At 41.4% G+C, this 25,174-nt stretch overlaps 5 protein-coding genes across 7 annotated transcripts; 1 reads left to right on the top strand and 4 right to left on the bottom strand.

Annotated features, from left to right (window-relative positions):
- Positions 1-427: 427 nt before the first annotated feature.
- Positions 428-14,379, bottom strand: LOC132795963 (small G protein signaling modulator 2). Of its 2 annotated transcripts, XR_009633488.1 has the most exons (8): positions 12,818-14,379; positions 7,551-8,221; positions 6,159-6,873; positions 5,788-6,087; positions 3,089-4,577; positions 2,751-3,028; positions 2,546-2,694; positions 428-648 (listed from the first exon to the last, which is right to left on the bottom strand). XR_009633488.1 is itself a non-coding variant. In XM_060806945.1 (7 exons), exons 1-7 carry the CDS (start codon positions 12,879-12,881, stop codon positions 2,606-2,608), a joined length of 3,606 nt encoding a protein of 1,201 aa, XP_060662928.1. In that variant the 5' UTR covers positions 12,882-14,379; the 3' UTR covers positions 1,077-2,605. The 2 variants fall into 2 exon arrangements, 1 of the variants encoding a protein (XP_060662928.1); XM_060806945.1 differs by lacking the exon at positions 428-648 and having other exon boundaries at positions 1,077-2,694.
- A 1,029-nt stretch (positions 14,380-15,408) lies between these two features.
- LOC132796814 (molybdenum cofactor sulfurase) lies at positions 15,409-18,360 on the bottom strand. 2 transcript variants are annotated; one of them, XM_060808125.1, is made up of 3 exons: positions 18,175-18,360; positions 17,938-18,082; positions 15,410-17,820 (listed from the first exon to the last, which is right to left on the bottom strand). In XM_060808125.1, exons 1-3 carry the CDS (start codon positions 18,248-18,250, stop codon positions 15,672-15,674), a joined length of 2,370 nt encoding a protein of 789 aa, XP_060664108.1. In that variant the 5' UTR covers positions 18,251-18,360; the 3' UTR covers positions 15,410-15,671. The 2 variants fall into 2 exon arrangements, with proteins under 2 accessions (XP_060664110.1, XP_060664108.1); XM_060808127.1 differs by lacking the exon at positions 18,175-18,360 and having other exon boundaries at positions 15,409-17,820; positions 17,949-18,055.
- Positions 18,361-18,601: 241 nt separating this feature from the next.
- On the top strand, positions 18,602-21,132 carry LOC132796815 (splicing factor Cactin). The gene is given in 3 exon segments (XM_060808128.1): positions 18,602-20,078; positions 20,080-20,235; positions 20,237-21,132. Coding segments are annotated over 3 exon segments (2,253 nt in total). The 5' UTR covers positions 18,602-18,704; the 3' UTR covers positions 20,960-21,132.
- Positions 21,133-21,223: 91 nt separating this feature from the next.
- Positions 21,224-22,447, bottom strand: LOC132796818 (migration and invasion enhancer 1). Its single transcript, XM_060808131.1, has 2 exons — positions 22,226-22,447; positions 21,224-22,160 (listed from the first exon to the last, which is right to left on the bottom strand). Exons 1-2 carry the CDS (start codon positions 22,249-22,251, stop codon positions 21,899-21,901), a joined length of 288 nt encoding a protein of 95 aa, XP_060664114.1. The 5' UTR covers positions 22,252-22,447; the 3' UTR covers positions 21,224-21,898.
- Positions 22,448-22,660: 213 nt separating this feature from the next.
- Positions 22,661-24,968, bottom strand: LOC132796817 (activating signal cointegrator 1). The gene is made up of 5 exons (XM_060808130.1): positions 24,816-24,968; positions 23,678-24,748; positions 23,257-23,378; positions 23,004-23,198; positions 22,661-22,943 (listed from the first exon to the last, which is right to left on the bottom strand). The coding sequence occupies exons 1-5, from the start codon at positions 24,881-24,883 to the stop codon at positions 22,873-22,875; spliced, it is 1,527 nt and encodes a 508-aa protein (XP_060664113.1). The 5' UTR covers positions 24,884-24,968; the 3' UTR covers positions 22,661-22,872.
- Positions 24,969-25,174: the final 206 nt, after the last annotated feature.

A 25,174-nucleotide genomic window follows, 5' to 3' on the forward strand; every position in this document is an offset into this window, starting at 1 on the left:
TTCAAAGCATTTTCGTGAGTTTGCGCGCTGTGCTTTCACCTGCGACCCGCTAACGCCGCCCTTGCCCACACTCTTTGGCCATGCCTAACCTGCACACTTTGTATTTGTGTGTACCAAATATCGACTTTAGGTTCTTTTACTTTATTTTTTTCTTTTTTGTTTCTGTTGCTTTCACATCTGCCAGCCACATAAAGTATCCCAGAAATTGTCATCGACAGGCAGTCATCGCCTTCATCATCATCATCATCGTCATCGTCATCGTCATCGTCATAAGCATCCACGTCTATGTCTACATCAATATCATTTCGATTTAAGCTCTTGCGCTATTCTATCCAACGCACATGTGAACGCAAGTGCTTTGATTCAGCGAGCAAAAAAAAAACAACACACGCACTCACAATGTTTTCAAGTTCATGATCGATTAGGTAATACCCTTTAATAGTCGCATTTGAGACACATTTCACTATAAGACTCAAAATCAGTAACTGGCTTGAATAGCGCACAAAAGTAGGCAACAGATATTTTCAAACTACAAATTTCTATTGAAAATGGAAAACATGTGACACATTCAGTTGCAGACACAATTTCCAGGGTATCCAAATGTATTCCGAGTTCTTCTGAAGTTTATTCAAGCAGGCAAGCGAGTTACTGCAAAAGATAAAGAGTAAGATTGAGTGAGACAGAGAGAAAGAGAGAGGGAGATAGAGTGAGAGAAGTGGGGAAATATTAAGCTTTTTTCTAGGAACTACTTTAATTTGATTTCCTCTTTTGCTTCATCAATGTTATGAATTCGAGGATGGCAGCAGGATTTGATACTACTTTGGGTTTTACTTACCCTCTAATATCCTAGCAAGTGGATCTACTTAGTGAATGTATACTTTCAATTAAGATTCACATTAATGTAAAGATATCTTATGAACAAATATGTTGTTGAATTTCATTAAAATTATCTCTTTTTCTTTTTCTTGCTTTTATCTTTTTCCATCTTTTCATTCTTTAAAACACTGATAAATGAATAGACAATTTTTTTGTTTGTTTTTTTTTTCTTTTTTTTCTTTTTGGTTATAACAATACAAATACAAATATACATATATGTATGGTATGGTATATAGTATATGTCTATGTATATATATAATTATATATATATATATGTTGTATATTACGACAGGCATTTGATAGATCGATAAATCGATCGATCGATTCATCATCATTCGTTTCGTTATTGTGACTAGCAAACAACATTATATCATCTTCATAACATTTCGTATAGTAAGTACATCGTACATCATCATCATCATCATCATTATCATCATCATATATAATAGTATTCTACTAATCTTGCTCGATCTACACAGTGCTGCATTACATTACAATGGAACTATCAGATCTGGTCATTATCCCAGCCCCAAATCCCCGCATTTCATCCCATTTCAACTACAAGTGTACGCGTGTATATGTGTGTGTGTGTGTGTGTGTGTGTGTGTGTATGACATGGCATAACATAACATTAACAATTGTGGAAACAGTTGCTGTTTCATTTAAAATTCCCCCGCTCCCATAATATAACCCGCACAGCATTTTGCAATTAGTGCATATGTATGTATATATGTGTATATATATATATATATATTTATATATATGAATATGTATATGTATAAGTATGTATATAATACAATATTCTCGCTTCTAAATATACAAAAGGTATAAATATTATGCATTTGCATTTCGGTAACTGCCTCTAAATAGGTATGTATCATGTATATTCTTTTCTTTTCCATATATATCGATTATTTTTTTTTGTCTTTTTGTTTTTTGATTTTTTTTTTTGGTTTACAGTGATTTTGGTGATTATTTCATATTATATACTTTATTTTTGTTATATATATTTGTTTATTTTTGTTTATTCTTTTCTTATTCTTTTCAGGTCACTACATTTCTTTATGGCTTAGTTTCGTATGCATTTGTTTTTTGGTTTTTGTCTTTGACTTAATCAAATTTGCAATTTCACATTGATTTAAACGTGTGTGTGTGTGTGTGTGTTTTATTTATTGTTAACAATGTGTTTTCAGGGTTAAAGCGCTTCTTAAACGATTCCCAGCCGTTTCTTCCAACAAAAACCAAAAAACATCGATAACCGATAATCGATAAACGATAACTATGCATGTAACATAACAATTTGCTCTCACGAGAGAACTTCGCGTGCTCTAACGGTGCATTATCTATTGGGTGCTTCGCTCAGTTAACTCACATACCGTGAGCGTGAGTATGTTTGTATGTGTTAGTCGCATTAGGAATGTATGTATGTATGTATGTGCTATGTTCTATCTCCCTCTATCTCATGCTGACTCTGTCGACCATAAGTTCCAAATACTGATTGCGAAGTACATTACACTACACTACTGTATTGCGTGTGCACTAACTCTGGCATTTTAGTTAGTTGAGCCTACTAAGTGCTACTAAACAACTCTTCTACACAACTACACACTCAGACACACACACACACACACACACACATAGCTCCTAAGTAAAAAAAAACACTACACACATAAAGTGAGATCCACTTCCAGTTCGAGTTCAAGTTCGAGTTCGAGTTCTATTTGCCAACTTATTTGTTCTCAATTATTGTCTGCAGTTGCAGGACGAGACTGCGTGACAGCTGAAGGATCGACTGGGCATTATGACGTTCGGCCATTTCTGAAAAGGATTTAGCATAAGTAACAAGCACAAATGTGATATAGATCAAGGCATACCATTGAAGAACTTGATGACATCGGTAAAGTCCATGCTGTTGGACAAGATGATGTCGCGATAGGTTTCGAGCAGCGCCAGCGCCAGGAAGAGCACAAAATGTCCGGATGCAATGTGCTTGGCCGCCCAGATGACCTCCCAGGTGGCAAAGACATCGTCATAGATGAGCTCGCGTTTAAAGTCCAAGAGGAACCAGCGGTAACAGAAATAGAAGTGCGTGTAGTCGCCATTCGAGTCCATCAAATCGTACATCTCCGAGTCGAGTATTTGAATGAGGGAACTGCGTTCAAAGAAGAGTATGATAATGATCCTCTAATGTGTAATCTTTCCATTTACTTACCGCATGTTGGCAAAGTGCATGTCCATCGCACCACCGCTGGGAAAGTTTTCGATCATGCGCTCCATGAGCTTGCAGAAGCAGCTGTAGCTGAGCGACTCATCGTCGAAGATAACCAGAAGTGGAGCAACCAGATCGCACATGCCCTGCATGTAGCCAATGTCGAGGTGCTCCCACACGTAAGTGGATATCACATTGCGCAGCTTGTCCAGATTCTCGTTGGCAAAGTACCAATAGTTGCGATCGCAACGCTGCACATCCTTCTCAATGCGATGCAGATTCAAACCGAACTGTTCCAGCAACTCGACGCTGTAGACACCGCCATTGGAGCTGGCCGGCGAGACGCAGGCGGACTTTGGCTCCTGCAGGGCATCGAGAGAGGCGACCACAGTGATGTCCTCGTTGAGGGGCGACATGAGACTGGTTTTGCGTGAGGTGAACTCCTCGGTGGGCTCGTCGTCGTTGCATTGTATGTCAAGATCGTCCAGGGATGCCGCCTCGGTGATGATGACTGCGGTGGCCGGATGCTCCTCATCGTGACGCACATCGTCGGCGCTATGAAATTTGCTCAGCTGGCCACAGGGCTCATCCTCAGCCACACCGTCTTCCCCTTCGCCTTCCCCTTCACCATCCTCTGCCTCAGCTTCAGTTTCAGATTTCTCGCTGGCCTTGGCAAAGGCAAGATCAGTAAATTCATTGCCAACCGTCTCGTAGCTGCTGGTGGAGGGTGAACTCTTAATGCTCAACATCAAGATATTGCCGCAGCCATCGAGGGCCAAGCCCAGATCGCCTTCCACCTCCGAGTCGGCAAAACAGTTCTCCTGCAACCGCAACGGTTCCATATCATCGATGTTCTGGAACTCCAGCACCACCTGCTCGCTAAGCTGCGGCCTCTCCTCCTCCTCTTCCTCCTCTCCAGCCTCAGTTCCAGCCTCATCCTCGCCCTCAGCTTCATCTGGTTTTTGCTGCGCTTGCTCCTCCTCCGCTGGCTGCTCATCGAACTCATCGCCCGGATCGGATATGTCCGAGAAATCATTGTCATCGAACACATCATTCTCGCCTTCACCCTCGCCCTCGCCCTCCTCGACATCCACTCGATTCAATGGTCGACTGCCATTGGGCAGCAACAACTCATGCGGATTGCTGTTCGCATTGGCCTTTGCCGCTTGGCGTGCCTGCTCAGCACTGAGCTTGGCCACCGCCAAAGCTGTCTTCTCCTTCTCCCGCTGCCGGACAATCGCCTCCACAGCCAACCATTCGCTCATCGTGGTCTCGTAGTAATGTTTGCACGTCTCGTCCTGCTTCTGTCGCTCCTCGGGCGTCGAGCCGAAGGCATAGTGACCCAGCAGATAGGGCCAAACCTCTTTGCGCACTTCATGCTCCACGCCGCCAAAGTAGACGAGGCGATAGAGCTCCAGTTCGCTGGACACCACGCCGTCCACGTTCATGGCATTCCATTTTTGACGCGACAGTCCTTCCTCATCGGCCGCGACTGCGAAGAGACAGAGTTTAGATTTTGGTTAGTTACCTATCCTTTACTTGCAGAAGTATTCATATTACGCTTGTGTTGCAACATTGTAAGTTAATCTGGTTAAGTAGAAAATACTAAACTGGTCCGTACTAATTTTTTCTGCTCTTCACATTTCATATTAAACTGATTTCCTAAGAAAGTCTTTAGTCTATAAAAAATAAGTAAGAGACCAACAGTCGAGTGTACTCAACTGTCAGATATCCGCTATGCATTCTCAATGACAGCAGAACAGTGCAGTATTATCACTTAACTATACTAAATTAATATACCGAAAAATACTGAAATATACCGAAATATAAATTTGGTATATTTATATAGCAAATTATGTCAACAAATAATAATGATATATGGCATCGTTAAAATATACTGAATTTATATACCGTAAAAATACCAAAGTACTCGAAAATCTATATTTGGTATATTTTCTTAAAAAAAATATATCAACCAATGATTGATCTATGCGGTATGGTTAAAACATACTAAATAGATATAACGAAAAATACTGAAATATACTGGAATGTATATTTGGTATATTAATGTAACAGATGCTGTCTCTTTATCGTTAAGTTATACAAAGTTAACATACCGAAAAAAATCCTGAAATGTACCGAAATGTATATTTGGTATATCGATATAGCAAATGTTGTCATCAAGAGATAGATCTATGTGGTATATTTAAAATATACTAAATTAATATACCGAAAATATACTGAAATGTGCCGAAATGTATATTTGGTATAATGATATAACAAGTGCTGTCAACAAGAGATAGATCTATGTGGTATCTTTAAAATATACTAAATTAATATACCGAAAATATACTGAAATGTGCCGAAATGTATATTTGGTATATTGATATAACAAATGCTTTCAACAAGAGATAGCTCTAAGTAGTATCTTTAAAACATACTAAATTAATATACCGAAAATATACTGGAATGTACCGAAATGTATATTTGGTATATTGATATAACAAATGCTGTCAACAAGAGATAGAACTATGTGGTATATTTAAAATATACCAAATTAATATACCGAAAATATACTGAAGTATTCCGAAGTGTATATGTCTATAGAAAATTCTGTCTAAAATCTAGCACAGATGGACAGAAAACAGTCTTAATAGGTAACTAGTATCTTGATTATTTAATGCAACTCTTGGGATACTTACGATCTGGTGTAATACGGCCATTGACGAGGCCAGAAAGATGGGTGCGAACCGTGGATAGATGGCGACAATAGGCCAGCCATCCATAGAAAGCGCGCGAGATGATCTGACGCCGCATTGTGGAACAGACAAGCTCAATGCTGGCGGTTTGACTGGCCTGTATCAAGGGCGGATCCGGATTGCTGCTCTGATCGATGGACAGACTCTTGCTGGAGCAATCGCTGCTGCCGGTGGTCGAGCAGCTGCCCAGATGCTTGCGACGTGGACTCGAACGTCCCAGCTCCAGTATGGGATGTGTGGCCACTAGAAAAAACATTGGAATTAATATAAAGATACAAGGTAAATGAAAAAGTGAAAGTGAAAGGAAAACTTACAGAACTCTTCATGCTGACTCTTGCTGACCACACGAAAGACATAATCGATGGGTGTCTCGTCGCTGGACGACTCCATCACCGATGGCAGAATATGCCGACGCACACTCTTCGGCCAGGGAAACAGTTTGCCAATGCCCCGTTGTGACCACAGCGGAGGATCCAGCTGGCCATGAGGCAACAAACCCGTCTCCAGGCAGCTGAGAAACGCCTGCAGATGTCCACCCTCGGGGAAATGTATCGGAGGACGTTGAACGCCATCCTGACCGACAAGGATAATGGTGCCGCCGGTGTCGCCGCCACGATTCTGATGGCAATGCACATAGACAATCTCATCCACATTGATATTGAGTGCATAGCTCCAATAGTAACTCTTGTCCACGCCATCCGTATCGTTGTAGCCATTCATCAGTTGATTTGGCGTCCATTTGATGGTCAGCGATTGAACGCTTTGATGCAAACTGAGGTAGCCGGGCATCGGTTCGGACACGTCCTTCGGCAGCACCAGCACATTGTTCTTGCCATAGAGGAGCGTGGTGCGTGAGTTCTGATGCAGCGACTCCACATAATCCTTGGCCACGCTCGCCGGCGAGCAGGCCTTGAAGCTGCCGCTGCTCGTGTCCTCGGAGCTGGTGTGCAAGCTCCGCTTGAAATTGATAATTGGCCGATGACAGGTGGGCGGTGTCCGGTTGCCAGAGCTGATGCGATGACGTTGCACCTGCAAACGGAATGGAAAGAGAAACGAGTTAGCAAATGCAATTGGATTGACAATCAATTTAAAATTGGGTTAAATATATGTTACATATAGTATTCTTTTAATTTCAAATGTGTGGATAGTAAGCACTGCTATTTCAAAGAACACAGCTGTAAAATAAATGAAATAAATACAACTGCAATAAATATTCACTAAAGTCTGCATCGCTTTTGGTTAAATTTTGATCTATGAAAGTTATTAAAGTGCATCAATATATAAAATTCACATTTCTAGCTCTAAAATTATATAATAATAAAGTAATATAAAAGTTGTCAGAGAAGTAAAAAAAAATAACGTCATAATACGTAAGTCATATGATTTTAATCGCAATTCTTATTATAGAAAAAGTTAGCAACTCTAACCGCGATTAGCATATGACTGAAACAGCTTACAGGTCGTATACGCAATCGAATACGTGCTGTAGTAATTGTATATTATGTTCATGACATTTCCTTAAATTAATTTATAGGGCAACTAAGTCTGTCCCTTTTTTTTTTGTAATACTAAAACTATTTCCTTTGTTTAATATAAATTCTATTATTCTGATGAGATGTTTTAATTATTATTACTGTCTCTTTTGATCAGCCATCTCACATGCTCTCTAGACTTTAGGTAGCTACAGTTATAGAGGAAGCACTTACCAGCTCGTCGGCACAAGGATCAGACCAGTAGTGGTCAGCAGTCTTGGCGCGTGTGAACTCCAGAGCACAAGGACCCACAAGCAGCGAGCTGAGTATGGAACCATAATCGGGATCGGCGACCAGCGCTTCGCGATCGTAATAGCTCTGAGCGTTGCTCACCAGATGCTCGATAATCTTGGCCAAACGTTTCTCATACAGCGCCAGACGTATCCACAGATATTTCCCCAGCGGCGAGCCGACGTTGTTCCCGTTCCCGCCACCGATAACCGATGACGATGACGCCGTGTTGATGGTCGTCACCGATCCGCTGCTGCCGCTGCCCTTGCTCAACAGCTTCGGCTTGATGATGCTGTCGCTGCTGGACGACGAACGCTTATTGCTGACCGCATGACTCTCGTGGGCCAGCTCCAGCTCGAGCAGGCGACGACTCACATAGTCGGCCTCGGGACAGATTTTGGCAATCTTCTGTATCAGCGCCGTGGTCGATGAGGTCTTGAATAGGCCAAGGGCACGACGACGCAGTCCATGGCTGAGGCACGCCTCGACGGCGCCGCACAGCGATGTGACGGAGCTGCTCTCCTCGTGGATGTACTTCTTGGTGACCGCCTCCTCCATGAGCTGTTTCACCTCCTTCTTCACATTGGCAATCAGGCGTACCTTAAGTTCGCCATCTGTTGTAGGAAGGAGGAAGGGAGGAGAACATCAAATTAATGAGCAACTACGGAAAAACGAAAAGACAGCGAGAGGAGAAACAGAAATTGTCATTAAATCCCAGACCCTAGACCCTAATCTCAGACCTTAACCCTAACCCTATCCTGCAAATCCTGCAGCTTCAGTTACGCCTTTGGGCCCCTCCCTAAAGTTGCACTTGATTGATGGCGCACAGTCAACGTGCCACTTTCTTCCCACTCCGTGGGAGTTGCGAAAGAGATAGAGAGAGAGATAGCGAGAGAGAGAGAAAGGAAGAGAGACAGAGCGACCTCAATCATTTTGTCCTCACTGTCAATTTTGCTGGCTTTCCTGTTTACTCTCGGCTTGATATCAACGCTTACTTACTTAGTATACTATGTCCGTATGTCTGTTATGAATGCTATGCATACACTTGGCATTAAAAGGCTTACATGCTACACACACACACACACATACTCGCTATACGATATGCGTATGTATTCTTACACAAATATGCTAATAGGATAGGAAAATGGCTGAGCGAAAGACGCGCGCGCGCTTCTCTAATTAGAATGGAAATTTGATGGAAAGGATTTCGGATAGCGACTCCGTGACATGGCAACTCAATGGCCTAACCCAAAACGATTTATACGTAAATCTCCAAAGATTTGCCCACTCGCATTTCTAAATATTGTTTGTATACAATATACAGCTCTTTAGCTACACATGGTTGGGCTTATTATGGGAATAATAGATTCGAATATTTCGTAAATCAATAATTGGATTTTGGAAAACACAATTGAAGAAAACTATTTATTGTGGGAAATATACATAAATTAGAATACTTTCCAAATTAATAATCAATAATTAGTTAATTCAAATTAAACTTCAATACAATGTTCGGAATGATATATTAAAATACTTGCTCTAGCAATAATTAAAAGTTAATTAACAAGAATTCAAGTTTAATTTTGAGAATCCCAATTTGTAATTGACAATTGCGGGAATAATGGATCACAGTACAAATGTATAACAAAATTAATAATTTCAGTTGTTTAATAGTGATAAAACATAAATAAATTAAAAACAATTTTTTTTTAAATTTTTTCTAAATTTACATCATTTATTTTAAAATCTTCGAAATAAAAATAAATAAATTCTCACTTTGATAATGGAAATAATATATTGAAACACTTATTTATACACATTAATAATTTGAATTGTTTAAATTAAACAAACTAATCGTAAACAATTTACTTTTTTTTCTTAATTATATAACTAAAGCAAGCAAAATGATTTCATAATTTGAATTCTACGATGATGGAAATACTAGATTGCTATACAATATAAATAAATCAAAAATAGTAAGAATATATAAGTAGCTTTAAACAAAAGTCACTTTCATTTAAGTACTTTACGTATGTATTATTATTATTATTATTATTGTGTATTTATTTATTGTTTTTGTTAATAATCCTCGAAGGTAGCAAATTACTAATTTGGCTTAATTCCAAATTCGAATAAATGCCATCAATAATAGAAAAACTTTCGGCCGAAGCAGATGAAACACGCTGAGCGCTCAGCTCAATATTCGTTGTAGCCCCCAAGGGATTAATCACAATAATGTTGCCAGTTCAAACCTCATTTAAACCCATTTGTAAAACGCTTAAACAGTTCAATTAAGAACGCAAGACGCCAGCACTTGGTCTCGAACAAACGAACGAACGAAGCAGCCAAGACCAAGACCAAGACCTAGACCAAAAGCAAGAGCAAGAGCAAGAGCAGAGCGGAGCAGGTCAGGCCAGGCGGGTGGGAGGTCTGATAACCTTGACTCGCCGATGGCGAAAATAAAAAATGGAAGAAGAACAAAAAAAAAGGTAAAAGGGAGAGGGAGAGGGAAGAAAGCTTTCCTGAATCCTCAACTAGATAATGTGTGTCTACCCAGTTTTTCGGGTGTGTGTGTGTGCTCGTATTGCGTGCTGTCCGAGGGTGAGGAGAAGAGAGGGGAAGAGGAAGAAGACGAAGTGAAATACGAGCATGCGGTGTTGGCAACACCTGCGACGCACACTCTTGACCCTTAACAACATAAAACAGCTGATGACAGGCCGACGCACTGAGCGCTCAAACCACACGCTGTGGCGAGAGCGAGACGGCAACACAGTGTGTGTGTAATAGGGAAGCAGGACAACTACAGAAAGAGAGAGAGAGAGAGAGAGAGAGAGAGCGAGCGAGAACATTGGCTAGAAAGAGACGCAAAAGGGTATTTCGTTTGTTTCGCTCAAATTGCTTTTGCCTTTCTACTTTGTCAGCGGTGGATGAGAGTGGATGGATGCCCCATGACCATGCCCCTGCCTGCAACATTGCCATATTGTTAATGGAAGCTGGAGCCCGAACATATGTTTGCCACCCACACACAAACAGAGAGTGTGTGTGCGTGTGTGTGTGTGTTTGCCTTGGCCATGGCCACTAAGAATGCACCTCTGATTACACTAATTGCAATTCAATTTAATAAATATTAAATGCGGCTGACAGCTGTCTCTGATGACATTTGATGTATGTATGTATGTATATGTACATATGTACATATGTGTGTACATTTGAAAAGGACTTTAAGGACAAGGCAAATGCAATTACCGCTTGGTCGTCATTAAAAACCAATATATATTGTACATTTAATTAGGCAAACAAAGGCAACGCAACACAACCGCAACACAAATGCATTTGGTGCTCAACAGGCCACATGCCACATGCCACACGCCACAGGACACGGTACACAGGCCACAGGACACCAGCTAGTATAAGCCATAAGCCACAGCGCGAACGTGGGAATGATGAATGCAAATTTTTGTTCTTTGGCTGACCGTGAACTTTTGCATTTGCACTGACGGCGCAACAAGCTTGCAAGCTTGTACGCCGGGTCGTATGTGTAATTTAATTGAATGCATTTCACAGGTGCAACGGTGGAGGGAATATGTAAATGTATTGAGAGCCTTCACTCTTCACTCACTCACAAAGTCGATACACACACAAAGTAATCGACGTCAATTAGCGGCATATGCGGTTACTTAAGTGGCACATTGGCAAATTTCAAGGGCAAATTAATGATAGCAATAAGAACAACGAAAACAAAAACCCTGATGGAGGTAATAACTTACAATGCAGACGCTTGTAATTACTCTCCATTGATTAATGAACTCTTTCGAAAGTTCCTTTCAGCTAGTTTCACAATAATAATGATTCTTCCAACAACAAATACAACTTGGGCTTAAATTACCATTCTTAAGTAAGCTGCTTTAATATGGAAATACAAAGAATTTCTGCATGAAATTTAACAAAAGTCTTGACAAAAGCAACTGTGCATTGCGTTCGCCCCAAAAAGTATGCTACAAAAAATTAGCGATTCGAAATTGAACATCTAACAAAAAAATCGGGTGTATAATATACAGTATATAGTATACACAGTAGTATACACATAGCATATATATACACCACCACATTACACACACACACACATGAACAAACCAACAAAAAAAAAAAAAAGTTCCATTCCAATAGTTCAGAATACACTCGCATTTGTCTTTTATTTTGCTTTCTCACCTTCAGCTGCGAAACTTTCTAATCATCAACAACACAAAACACAGTGTAAGAGAGGGAGAGAGAGAGAGTCAGAGAAACAGATACAGATACATTATTGTACACACACACAGCTGTTGTACTTTCAAACATAAGTTACTCCTTGTGCTGGGCTTGCCAAAAAACAAACAAACAAAATACGAACACGAACATTGTACAACAAATAAAAATCATATTTCAGGCATTTATGGGAAACGTATTAATTTTTATTGAATATGAATACTAGAAAGGAATACTTATATAAAAAATATTCAAAAATATGTTTACTTTTATTTACTGAAAACATAAAATTGGAAATGAAATTGTAAAAAATATATTATTGAAAACAAAGAATTTAAGTTTAATATGCATAATGAGGAAAAAAATGCTGAAAATAATAATTATTTTGGAGTTTCTACATAATCGCAATTTATTTCTGAAAACATATTGCATAAAATAGAAATAGAACAAAAATATAACAGACAATGAATACATAAAATAAAAAATAAAATAAATAATAAAATAAAATATAAATCGAAATTTATATTTAGAACATATTGCATAAAATAAAAATGAGACTATAAAAATAAAAAAAATACTGAAAATTATAATTATTTTTAGTTGCTGCTAAATCCTAATTTATTCCATAACACATATTGTATAAAATAGGAATAGATCTATAAAAAAAATAATAAAAATATACAATATTTTGAAAACAAATAATGTGTAAGAATACTGATAATATTTATTACTTATCAAATAAAAAATGAAAAGTATAATCATAATTGATGTATAAAAACATATCGTAATAAAACGACAATTAATTTATTATATTAATAAAGAAAATATTCATCATAATAATTGTTCGTATTTTATTTTAGCATTTCTTGCCACTAATCAAATGATTTCTGAATAAACCCGCTCTGAAAATGCTTACTGGGTATCTGGAATCTAAGCAGAGAGGGGCAAAAGTTTTTCTCACTCACCGCTGGTGACATCGCCTGTGGCGTTGGAAGCGCCTCCACTGCTGAAACTGTGTAGCATATTCATTTTGTTTGGCTGTGTGTGTGGAACGTGCCAGGCTCCCGCTTTTCGCTTTTCGGATTGTTGTTGTTTCTAGTTGCCTTCTTCGTTTCGTATTCCTTCTTCTATGTCTACGTCTTCTTCTTCTTCTTGTTTTAGTCCTTGCTGCTCTTTCGTTTTGCGCTTCGTTTTTTGTTCTTCTTCTTCTTCTTGTTAGTGGGGTATATTATAATACTTTGGGCAAATATTTTCAGTTTCGGCTTTGTTTATGCGTCGCCGTTCTTCGTTTGCTGTCCCTCTCTTGCGCTCGTTACTCTCTCTTGCTCTCTTTCACTTGCCAGCTCGCTCTCTTTCGTGGTGGACTCTTTTTCGTTGTTGTTGTTGTTGTTTGTTTTTTATTATTATTATTGTGTTTCGTTAGTTGAGTTTAGTTAGTTTTTTTTCGTTTTGTGTTATGCAAAAATTAAATTGTATAAAAATTTATATTCGTTGTATTTGTTGACGACGACAGTAATCTAGTTTGTTTTTTAAGTTGTTGTTCTTCTTCTTTTTTTTCTTTGGTTTGCTTGTTGTATGGTTTTATGGCTGTATATGTATGTGTACACACGTAGGCACACACACACACACTCACACGCGCGCTGGCAACAAATCACTGCGACTTTGTCACTGTTGCTGCTGTTGCCGTTGTTGTGGTTGTTATTGCTACTGTAGTTGTTGTTGTTTTTGTTGTTGTTGAGAGCTTTGTTAAAAATGAATTACGTATTTTGGCCAATGTGTTTTTCTAGCTGTATGTATTTTGTTTGTTGGGTATTTCGTTGTGCATATGTGTTTGCATAAAAATGTGTGTGTGCGCATACACATACAATGTAGTACATACATACGATACAAATACAAATACATACATACATCGAACAACAAGTATATACGTACATATCCTACTACTACTCGCACATTGTATTTATATTTTACATTTGTGTACGTGTATGTACCATGATGTATGCATATGTACATTTAATTAGAATCTTTCACATTTTCGCTGCTCTCTTCCATTGTTCATTTCGTTAATGCTGTTCAATTGTTGTTGTTGTTGTTGTTCTTGTTGCTTTCCTTGTTGTTGTTATTTTTGCTCCTGCTGCTGCTGATGTTGCTGTTGTTGTTGTTGTGGTTGTAGTTGTTGTTGCCAAATAAAGGGACGAATTGTATTTCGCTGAATTTCTCGTCATTCTCTGCCTCTTTATTTTGCATACTTTTAGGGCCTGCCTCCTTCCAACATCCTCATCATCATCATCATCATCGTCGTCGTCGTTGCCGTCGTACCTTCCACACACACACTGTTTGTGCCTGCGCGTGAGTGCGTGCGAGCTTATGTGTGTGTGTGCGTGTGTGCTTGTCTGTGTATGTCCGTGTGAATTGTTTGTTGTCCGTTGTCTGCTTGCTTAGCTCTGTCCTTGTTCGTCGTCTGTTCGCCAGCAGCGTCGTTTGTTAACTAACGGCACTTTACAAACGACGACACACTGCCAAACGGCAAAGTCAATTCTCGCTGCCAGAGGCAAAACGATAGACACGCCAACACAACTGCGATTACTAATTATCGATAAGTGGCGATAGTCAATACTGCAAAATGGTGGCGCATTAAAAGCTCTTGATGTTTACCCTTTTTTCAAATAACAATTTAAAAACAAATATGGGTTTGCGAATGTATTAAACTACGCAAGATACTTATGTCTTAAATATCAACTTTAATCATTGTTTTTAATGCAAAATCAACTACATAATATGTAAATTTTACCTAATTGCCTTTTTTGGATAACTGCTTCTCTTTTCTTATTATATGAATTTGGTTTACAAACAATTATCACTCGAATTTTTTTCCACATTTCCATATATTCATTCATATATTTGATATTTTCCAACTAAGCATAAATTAATTATATCTTTCATCTTTTTATTAAGGCTCATAAAATAAAATACTATATTTATGTTAAATTCACTTTATTTCATTTGTTTTCAAATTTACTATCCATATATTAAATGCCTATATATTTTGAAATTTCAAATTATTTAATTTGCTCACTCACATTTCATATTAATTATAACTTCATCATTTTTATTTGTATAAAAATTTATTTATTTTTTTAGTTAAAAATGTAAAAATTCTATTGTGAAAGAACATTTTAATATTCATGTTCAGATCTTTTTGTTCTTAACTTCATTGTATAATTTTTATTTAAATCAATGATTGAATTCTCGTTTTTAACGGTTTTCATACTATCATTTTTGATTAACTTTTATAGTATAAAATATTATAACAGAATGTTTTTATATTCATGTTCATATTCCTTTGTTCTTAGCTTCAGTTTATAATTTTTAATTATAACAATGTTTGAATTCTTGTTCTAACAGATTTTCATAACACAATTTTTAATTCATTTTTGTAATATAAAATATTTTAACGTAAAATTTTCATATTTATTACAATGCCATAATTACAAATTATACACTGAAGCTAAGACTTAATAGCTTCAGTCTATAATTTGTAATTATAGCATTGTTTGAATTCTATTTGTAACAGATTTTTGTAATATTAGTTAAATTTTTTACGATATAAAGCAAATATTTTTCTTTCATTCTTATGAATTGAATAACAAAATAAACAAAACAATTTCAGTGTAAACAAAATCGCATATATAGTTGTGGCAAGTTGTAGCAGGTACACCGTTGTAATTGAAATTTAACTAAACAAATCGTGTGTGGAATGTAATGTGATATTGATATTGATATGTATAACGTATCGTGCTATATATATGTACTATATGATTAATCGATTACAATGACATCGCCACATGTCAAGTGCAGCTGCTTCTGCTGCTGCTGTTCGTCGTGTGGATCGTCAGTGGCATCGCTTTGCACTTGTGAAATGTAAATGCCAAATCGCATTTTGCCGCTCTGCATGCGAGCGATTGTTGTGAGCGTCTCCGGCGAACGTTCGCCGGTGCGTTGATTAATGCAGATCATGTCGCAACGCTGACACGGTCCATCCACATGGAAATGGACGTCGCCGATGCGCAACTGCGTGTAGGACAACTCCTCGAAGGGAACATCGGTCTCCACAATGATGTTGCCACGAAAACGATCAACGGTCTCGTCCAGCGGCTCCTCGAAGTCCAGCGAACGCACCGAAGCTCGATTCACAAGCAGAAATTGCGCCTGATTGACGAGACTTAGCTGTTGCTTCTGCTGCTTGCCGTTAGCTGCACTGCTGCGCTGTCCCGATTGACGCAACAGACGCAATCCATCGATGCCCAGTTGATCGCTCAGCCAATTGGCCACCTCGTCACCACAGTCGTAACCCTCGATGGGCTGGCGGCAAACTTTGCTGCGACACCGCGCCGAGTTCTCCGCCTGAGCGCTAAGCGACAATGGCACCGAGACAAAGGACGACGAGCTATCGAAATGCAATTGCAATTGATCGTGTACGATGCGTGGCTGCAACAGACAGAGATGCGTGCAACGTTTCTGGGTCAATGCCATGCCACTCATATCGACAATCATCCATTCACGATCATACTGCAATCCCTGCTCGGTCAATGGCCAACTTTCGCCAGCATTTGTGATCTTAAACGCTGCGCACGATTTGATCGGATAGATGGCCAGTTGTTGGAGACGTGGTCGCAAATGCTGGGCGCGTTGTTGCAACGGTTTCGGCAGCTGTGCCACTTGATTCACAATGAACTCGACGCGCTGCTGTCGCTTCGAAGTCACATAGCTGTTGCGCAGCATTTCCAGCAGCCGTTCGACATCCTCCAGTCGCGACATGTAACCAAATGAGACACGCACCGCACCCGTTGGCTGGCCATTTAACAGATCATAGTAGTCGCCACAAACGCGTCCGGCACGCTTATAGATCGCATCCATTGTGTCGTCGCTGAGCTGCAAATAGCGCTGACAGGCGCCAATGTTGCAAAAGCAACCGGTGCGCAACAGTATGCGATGCAATGATGCCACACACGCCACCTCACCGAATCCCACATAGTCACCCGACTCGGTCAGCACATTGAACGTCACAATGCCGCCCTGTGTGGCACGTTGCTCGTAGCCAGCATTGTTATACAGCCGTATCAGTGGCGCTCCATTTGCGTGTTGCAGCTGCCGCAGTTGCTCGGCACAATAGCGTGCCAGGCCGTGCACATGCCGGGAGATGCGCTCCATTGTGTTGCCACCGGGCACCAGACGCTCAAGCGTGCGAAAGCCCTGCAACAGCTCGACAATCGATAGGAATGGCAGTGTGCCATCCTCGAAGCGTTCGTGGAACACGTCACGCAACTGATGATCCATGCTGTGCGGATACGCATAGTTGATGGTGCCGCCGCCATAGAAACGCTTCTGCAACACCTCCGCACCACGTCGACTAACGAGCAGCGCTCCCACGCCGGTGGGATACCCAAAGAGCTTGTAGAAACTGAGGCACACATAGTCCGCACGATGCCGTTGCAGATCCAATGAACTGCTGGCTGCCAAGGAGGCGGCATCCAACAGCACATAGTGCTGCTGTTTCACTTTCGTGGATGACTCTTCAGCCGTTTGCTTGCGCCACACACATTTGCCCGGCTGTTGCAGGCCGTGCTTGTGCAACTGCTCAATGATGGTCAATGGCAACTTGTTGCCACTAAAGTTGCACTGGCCAGAGAACACGACCAGTGATTTGCCCGACGTCGTTTCATTTGCAGTCGCCTCCTGGGCCACATCATTGAGCCGCAGCAGCTCCTCTTGGGTGAGCATATAGATGCCTTTGGCTTGCACCAGCTGTCGCATGCCCAGCACCGATGTGTGATTCTCCCGGCAATAGTGAAAGTTTCCCTTGCTGCCGAAATCAAAATGCTCGGCAACCAGACGCAGTGCAGCCGTTGCATTTACCGTGAACACCACATGATAATCCTCGGCAGTTGTGTTAAAGAATTCCAGTATTCTGCAGAGTTCAAATGGAATAATGTAACAAAGTGTCAAGAGTTTAACAGTCGGAGATACTCGCTGTCCATTTCAACATTCTTAGTCAATGGGTAGCGGGCATAAAAAACGTATTTACTTGTAGCGCACCTGATCCACAAAGTCGCCGGTGGAGCGACAGGTGTGTGGATTGCATATCACATCGCGTTGCAACTGCTGTGCGGCAGCTGCCACTTGACTCTCCGCGTAGAGTGTTGTGCCCGCATGATCGAGGTATGTAGTATCTATGAGAATCAAAAAAACAACAACGATTGACAATGTCAACAGGGATTCTTATCAGTAAACAATGTATTTCGCCACCTTGAATACCACCTACCAGCGAGTCTAGAAAATTCTTTATCGATTAGCGCCTGCTCCGCAGCGCTAAACTCAGCCGTGTACTCGCCGCTCATTATTGCGTGTTTGCAGTTAACTCCATTGGCTTTTATACCCCCAGCACAACAACACTCACACACAACTTGAAAAACAACCGGCAATTATAAAATAGTTTCACCAACAGTAAATAGTGGTGGACATTCAATCAATAGCTCTATCGATACATCGATGTTTTCGGAGATATGTAAAAATCGCTTATTTTCAGAGAGTATAAAATTGGAAAATTTAAACAAAATACTTTTCAAATAAAATTAATTAATAAAATGTATATACATGTTTTGAAATACATATATTAAAAAGTAAAGTTGCTTCCTCGTGTTTCTATGCTAACGCATTTAACAGTTAGCTATCGATAACAAGCCACTCAGCTGTTCACGCACAATTGTTATCGGCACACAGTTTTGATGCACATTTATCTGGCTGTGTGTTTTGTTGTTCCGCAAACGTTTAGATAGAGTTTTATTGTGCACAATGCCCAAGGAGAAATCACGACATCGGAGCCGCAGTCGCAGTCGTGACCGAAAACGGGATCATCACAAACGCAGCAGCGACAACAAATATCGCGACTCGGACCGGGATCGCGAGCGTGAGCGTGAGAGAAAGCGGGACAGAGACAGAGATGCACACGGCAGGCGCAAAGAGCGGGAACGGGAGCGCAGTCGAAGTCGCGAACGCCAACGAAGTGGACGCGACAAGAAGGATAAGGAGAAGGTGAAGGAGCAACGTCGTCGCTCACCCTCCAGCTCCAGTTCCAGTTCATCGTCATCCTCCAGTTCATCAGCGCCACCAAGAGGAGCAGCGAAAAGTAAGCGCAGTCCCGAAATGAGCTCCATTAAACTGCTGCAGACGCTGGAGGAGCGACGTCTGCGCGAACAGCAGGAACGCCAACGCGTCAAGGAGCAACTGAAGGCGAACGAAACGCCGGAGGAGAAGCGTGCCCGCCGTCTGCGCGAGAAACAGGCCAAGGAGCAGCGTCGCCGACAGCGCATGGGCTGGGACAACGAATACCAGACGTACTCCAACGAGGACAATCCGTTTGGTGACTCCAATCTAACGTCCACCTTCCACTGGGGCAAGAAACTCGAGGTCGAGGGTCTGGCCAATCTCTCGAGCAAAACCGTCGAAGTTCTCTCGCTGCAAAAGCAGCTGGAGAATCGTCGCGAGCTCGAGAAGGTGAAGAAGCGACGTCAGGAACGTGAACTGGAGCGTCAGGCCCGCGAAGACGATGCCATGCAACAGCAGCGCTCCAAGGAGGCGGTGCAATTCCGCGAATGGCAACGCCAAGAGGATCAGTTCCACTTGGAGCAGGCGCGTCTGCGCAGCGAGATTCGCATACGCGATGGACGCGCCAAACCCATCGATCTGTTGGCCCAATACGTGTCCGCCGGCAGCACAGAAACGACGCTCGAGGATGCGCTCGAGATGCAGATGCATGAGCCATACATGCTGCTCCATGGCCTGCATATGGACGAGCTGGAGGATCTGCTCGTGGACATTAAGGTGTACGAGGAGCTGGAGCAGGGCAGGCATATGGATTTCTGGAATGACATGGTCACCATTGTGCAGGACGAGCTGCAGAAGCAGCTCAAGCAGCAACAGAGCGAGGCGAACGCATTGAATCAACGACGCGACGGCATCCATCAGAGCGTGGTCAAGGATGTGGCGGACATATTTCGCGGGAAGAATGCCAAGCAGCTCGACGAGATGCGCGGCCGCATCGAGGCCAAGATCAGCGGACGTGCCGATGGCGTCGACATCAGCTACTGGGAGAGTCTGCTGTCGCAGCTGAAGGCGCACATGGCGCGTGCTCGTCTCCGGGATCGCCATCAGGCGCTGCTCCGCGAGAAAGCTGTCGCTGCTGAAGCGTGAGAACGACGGCGGCAGCAGTGAGGCAACCACTACCACAGCAGCAGCAGGAGGAACCTCTCCTACGGCTGTTGTTAAGCAGGAGGATGAGCTGGACGATGAGCAGCAGCCTCCTGCTGAAGCAGACTTGGGAAGCAGATCAGGAGCAGGACATGGACAGTCCGTTGCGTGAGCTGCAGCAGGCGGTGCGTCTGTATCAACTGGGCAACTACAGTCCCAGCTACATGCGTGACGAGGATTTCACCGGACGCCGCTTGACCGCTGCCGATGAGGACAACGTGGATGGTGCGCTCTATGGTGACAGCGATGACGAACATCGGGTGCGCCAGCAGCGTCTCCAGCTCATCCATCCGGAGCGCATTGTCGATAGCGTTGAGCTGACGCCCCAGGAACAGCGTATGCGGGGTGAGGCGCGCAAAGGAATGCAGGGCGATGAGGCCGAGTTCAGTGTGGAGACCACAGTGGATGCAGTGCCCCAGCTGGCGACGGACAAGTATCGACCGCGAAAGCCGCGCTACTTTAATCGCGTGCACACCGGCTTCGAGTGGAACAAATACAATCAGACGCATTATGACATGGACAATCCGCCGCCAAAGATTGTCCAGGGCTACAAGTTTAACATCTTCTATCCGGATCTCATGGATAAGTCCCAGACGCCACAATACTTCCTCACCCCATGTGCGGACAATGCAGACTTTGCTGTGTTGCGCTTTCACACGGGTCCGCCATATGAGGATATTGCCTTTAAGATCGTCAATCGCGAGTGGGAGTTTAGTTATAAGCGCGGTTTTCGTTGTCAGTTCCACAACAACATATTCCAGTTGTGGTTTCACTTTAAGCGCTATCGCTACAGGCGCTAAACATCAAATATATTTATCTTCGTCATTTTTTTTTATATATACATATTGTCTTTAAAAGTGAATAAAATAATACTTGTAAACATCGTACACAGTTTGATTGGGAAGTTCCGACCTGAGCACTGATACTTCAAGCAGTCAGTCGATCAATCAGAATAAGTAATAATGATTAATAATATAAAAAGGATTGAAATTTAAAATGAATTTAAGGCTGTACATACATTTTTTTTGTCAGTCGTTCATGATAACGAGTTTTACACAACCAGCATAAAATGAGGACTTATGATCCCAAATTAAAGCAAAGGATAAATAGTAGACAATATTTACTGTCATATGTCACTTAACAACATTGAGCTTTCGAATTTTACAAGCTCCATTCGCTCAAAAGCTTAGCGCTTAAGTTTGTTTTAAGATCCTGAGTTATTCGAAGAAGAAATAAAATAAATACGATTCTTATACAAAACAAAATCACTTTACAAAACTATATATTTATTTAAATTAAGTTAAAATTTATTTATATTTGTTTTAACTTAAACAAATTCTTTAAATTTAAGCAAAATCAACTCAAAATTTATATTTTTGAAATAAAAAACTAGTAAAATCTAATTATTATATAAATATTTAACATTTTTGTAGCGTCTACAGCAATTTTTTGAATTAAGCGTCAGTTTAGGATATCACACAAAAATCTATATTTTGTAATCATGTTAGAAAGATTTTTAAAAAGTTATAAATCAGCGAAAGGAATTTTAACTCGAGCTAAAAGAGAATTGTTCGTATTTACTTAATGTTGATCAATTTGCAGTTGGAATTTCGATCAATCTCTTTTATTGCATGATTTCAGCCTTCTAGCCCTTATCATTTAAAAATTTAGTAACTCAGTCGGTATTTATATACAAATAGATCAACAATTAGTTATTGGTCAAAATCATTACACTTGCTTCACATAATGCTGCAGTCTTTGATGGGCGCTTCCTTCACACGTTCCACAGATTCGCCTCGTCGCGCTCTCTCCACCTGGAGGAGCACGCTCTGGTGCTGGGGAAACGCCAAACAACTGAGCTTCGAGTGGACCAACTGATCGTCGATCTTCACCTCGAAGGCTCCACGACGTCCCTGATGGCATGAGACCTCCACATCGGGTGCTGCATCCAAGAGGAACTGTCTCAGCATCTGGCAGTGCATCGCAAAATTGCACACGCCGCTGTGGACATCGAGTATATACATACATAGAATATCATCAGTTTTTATACGATTTGGATCACGTACCAGTATTCCACATCCACGTTGACCATTGTTTAAACAAAAGCTTAAAGCTCTTTAATCGCAATCAATAATAATTATATATTCCGATTGTTTACACATTGAATTTAATTGTGTGCTCATTTATTTGATTTTTCAAATTGAAGTTGACCTTTTTGATTTCAGTTGTCCCCACAAATAAAGCTTCAAGTTAGGCAACCACAATACGTTAGTGCTGGAACCGTTGCAATATATTTTAATATCGATTGCACACATATATCGATAATTATCGCATCGACACGCAGATTTCGCAAAGCGCATTTGAAATTGTAACCGAAATGTTGCATTCTTTTTTGTGTAAAATTTATTGTTATTTATTATTTATTTGTGATATTCGCACAATTTTTCAGTTGGCAATTAAATCATGAAGCTCTTTATTTGTAATTGTGAAGTTATTCCATCTCTTAAGACTATTTTTATTGTTTCAAACACTTTAAATTCATAATTTACATCCACTTTAAAATACATATATTGGAACTAGAAATTACTTTACATTTTTGTTTAGAGCACTTTAAATGCTAACTTTACATTAACTTAAAAAGTGTTTTGGAACTACGCGTTTTTTAAATATTTTGTTTCGAATGTTCAATGTTCAATTATAATTATGAAAATGCTCAGCCTTTGTTAACGCGTGCACGAAGAAGTGTCTTGCATGCGGCATTGTGTGTCTTCAGAGGCAACTCATCTGCAAGACAAATTCGTAATCAAATCGAATTGTAAATAAAAGAGACGTTGCTGCACTTACAGATCTTGTGTTCGCCGTGGACTGGCAGCAGCATTGGCAACTGTTCGGGATTGGTGCAGACAAACACATAGGGACTATCGGATTCACCCTGAGGATACAAATCCCGATATTCCTCCTGGGGCAGACAGTTGTCGACATGCACACAGCCCAGCAGACTGCTGGTTGGATAATGCTTGGGGAATTCCAGATTGTCATCTGCAGGAATATATAGTATAAGTAATCCCAGCACGAGACTATACTTTCGGTTACTTACCATTGTAGAGCACTCGATAGAACTGCTCCATTTGGGCAATGTCATCCGCATGCGGCTCCTTGGAAGTCGAAGCTATCCACAGGCGGCCTCGATGCTCGCTGTACCAAACACGACCTTCATGCCTGCACACAATATTTGTTTTATATTATATTTCACAATATTTTATAAAAAACGAGTTTAGAAAGTTGTAAGTTTATATAAAACAAAGATAAATGAATGAAGTGGTAGAATACGATGGAAAACTGTCACATTCTTTTGATAAATTAAGAAAAAATACTTTCAGTTATTTTTTCACATTCTCACAAAAGTGAACAGGTCTACAAACAAATAAAAATAACGAAACATTGGCAGCACTGCCGCCTCGAAGTGCATTGGCAGCACTGCCGATAAATAGTTTTAATCGACAACGATTCGCACTCACCTCTTAATGCCCGCCACGAGCAGCGAGGCCCACGGCTGATGCATGGAGAGACACTGTCGCATGTCCTGCAGCTCTAGCAGCTCCTTATCCTGCACCCGATTGTAGACACGCTCCAGACCATCGTGTGTGGGCACGGCTGGCCACTGCTGTTGCTCCTTGTTGGGACGATAAGTGGGCGCCTTGGCCACATCCAAATTGGGCGCCAATCCCATGGCCGAGTGGCCAATTAGACACGTTGTCGTGGTGCCAGCAGTAGCTGCTGCTTGTTGCTTGCTCACTGCAGCCAGTTGGCGCAACACCTGCTGCTCGTACTCCTTGCTGATTAACGATTCATCTGGCAGCTCACGGCCAGCGAAATCCACTTTAATCTTGCGCTTCAAACGGCTGCCGTGCTTCAAATCATGCATCTCGCTTTTCAGCTGCTCGTACTTCTCACGCTCCACATCCGTCAGCCAGACGGAGTTCTCCTGGAAATAGTCTAGCTCATCGTCAATCACCGTGGTACGTTTCTCGCTGTTCTTGTCGTATTCCAGCAGACGATCACGCTGTGCCAACGCCTCCTGCAGCGCCTTGTTGGAGGACTTCTTGCCGCTCGCCTGTTGTTTGGGCTGCCGTGTGGCCGCTTTGGCCATCTTGAGCTCTTCCTCGGGTGTGTAGACAAGCTGTCCGCAAAACAGACATGGACCGCTGCCCTCCTGTTCGCAAACAATGCGTCCGCAACCGAGACAATTGTTGATCAGCTTATGTTCGGCTGCCTGGCAATCGCAGCTGCGTCGTCCCTTCAACAGCACATTGGCACCCAGCACTTGGCCATCCTTGGCATACAGATTCACATATTTTCCCTGTTTCTTAGCCGCTCCTCCTCCTCCACCACCGCCGCCGGTTCCACCGCCACTGCCTCCACCTGTGGGTGACTTGCCTTTGGCTTGGTGGCTGCTGCGTGGCTGCTTGCCACTGAGCAACATGTGGCGACAGTTCAATAGAAACATTCGATGCTCTTCATTATCCTTGTTAAGCAGATTATCAAAGTAACTGTCGAACTCAGAGTCGTCGCGTATGGCCAAAATAGTGCTGTGAATTCCAAAAAGAGAAAATCAGTAATTAACCATTCAAGTTTCCGTTAGCAGTTGACACTCACGACATCATTTGATCGGTGACCACACAATCGAGGCACTTGGACAAAGTGTCGCCCAGCCACTTTTCCATATTGCTGCTGCCAATTTGAATTGTATAAATTTATGAAATAAAAGCCAACTCAATAAATCTACACGAACAGCTGTTTCGGCTTACTTATCGATTTGCCGTTAAGAGCACGAACATTATCGATAATGCTGCTTGTTTGTGATTTTGCATTAAAAGTCATTATTTAAAATTGGAATTTTTTTTACATAATTTTTCACACTTATAAACATAATTTTAATCTTTTGGTAAAGTTCATAAATCAAAATGCATTAAACTAGCACTAAATACTCAATCTTATCGATAAATATGAACGCG

This window comes from Drosophila nasuta, chromosome X, assembly GCF_023558535.2.
Source record: "Drosophila nasuta strain 15112-1781.00 chromosome X, ASM2355853v1, whole genome shotgun sequence".
Taxonomy (NCBI): domain Eukaryota; kingdom Metazoa; phylum Arthropoda; class Insecta; order Diptera; family Drosophilidae; genus Drosophila; species Drosophila nasuta.

What these genes read in the sequence shown, in the direction of transcription:
- LOC132796818 (XM_060808131.1), bottom strand. Translation starts at nt 22,251, where the DNA reads ATGGTCAACGTGGATGTGGAATACTG. An exon ending in AACGTGGATGTGGAATACTG is followed by an intron (nt 22,161 to 22,225) that starts GTACGTGATCCA and finishes CGATGTCCACAG; the next exon opens with CGGCGTGTGCAATTTTGCGA.
- LOC132796817 (XM_060808130.1), bottom strand. Translation starts at nt 24,883, where the DNA reads ATGGAAAAGTGGCTGGGCGACACTTTGTCCAAGTGCCTCGATTGTGTG. An exon ending in GTCACCGATCAAATGATGTC is followed by an intron (nt 24,749 to 24,815) that starts GTGAGTGTCAAC and finishes TGGAATTCACAG; the next exon opens with CACTATTTTGGCCATACGCG. An exon ending in CCACGGCGAACACAAGATCT is followed by an intron (nt 22,944 to 23,003) that starts GTAAGTGCAGCA and finishes TTTGTCTTGCAG; the next exon opens with ATGAGTTGCCTCTGAAGACA.
- LOC132795963 (XM_060806945.1), bottom strand. Translation starts at nt 12,881, where the DNA reads ATGAATATGCTACACAGTTTCAGCAGTGGAGGCGCTTCCAACGCCACA. An exon ending in GAGTCAGCATGAAGAGTTCT is followed by an intron (nt 6,088 to 6,158) that starts GTAAGTTTTCCT and finishes TGTTTTTTCTAG; the next exon opens with TGGCCACACATCCCATACTG. An exon ending in TGGCCGTATTACACCAGATC is followed by an intron (nt 4,578 to 5,787) that starts GTAAGTATCCCA and finishes GTCTCTTCGCAG; the next exon opens with TCGCGGCCGATGAGGAAGGA.
- LOC132796814 (XM_060808125.1), bottom strand. Translation starts at nt 18,250, where the DNA reads ATGAGCGGCGAGTACACGGCTGAGTTTAGCGCTGCGGAGCAGGCGCTA. An exon ending in AGAATTTTCTAGACTCGCTG is followed by an intron (nt 18,083 to 18,174) that starts GTAGGTGGTATT and finishes TGATTCTCATAG; the next exon opens with ATACTACATACCTCGATCAT. An exon ending in GTGGATCAGGTGCGCTACAA is followed by an intron (nt 17,821 to 17,937) that starts GTAAATACGTTT and finishes TGAACTCTGCAG; the next exon opens with AATACTGGAATTCTTTAACA.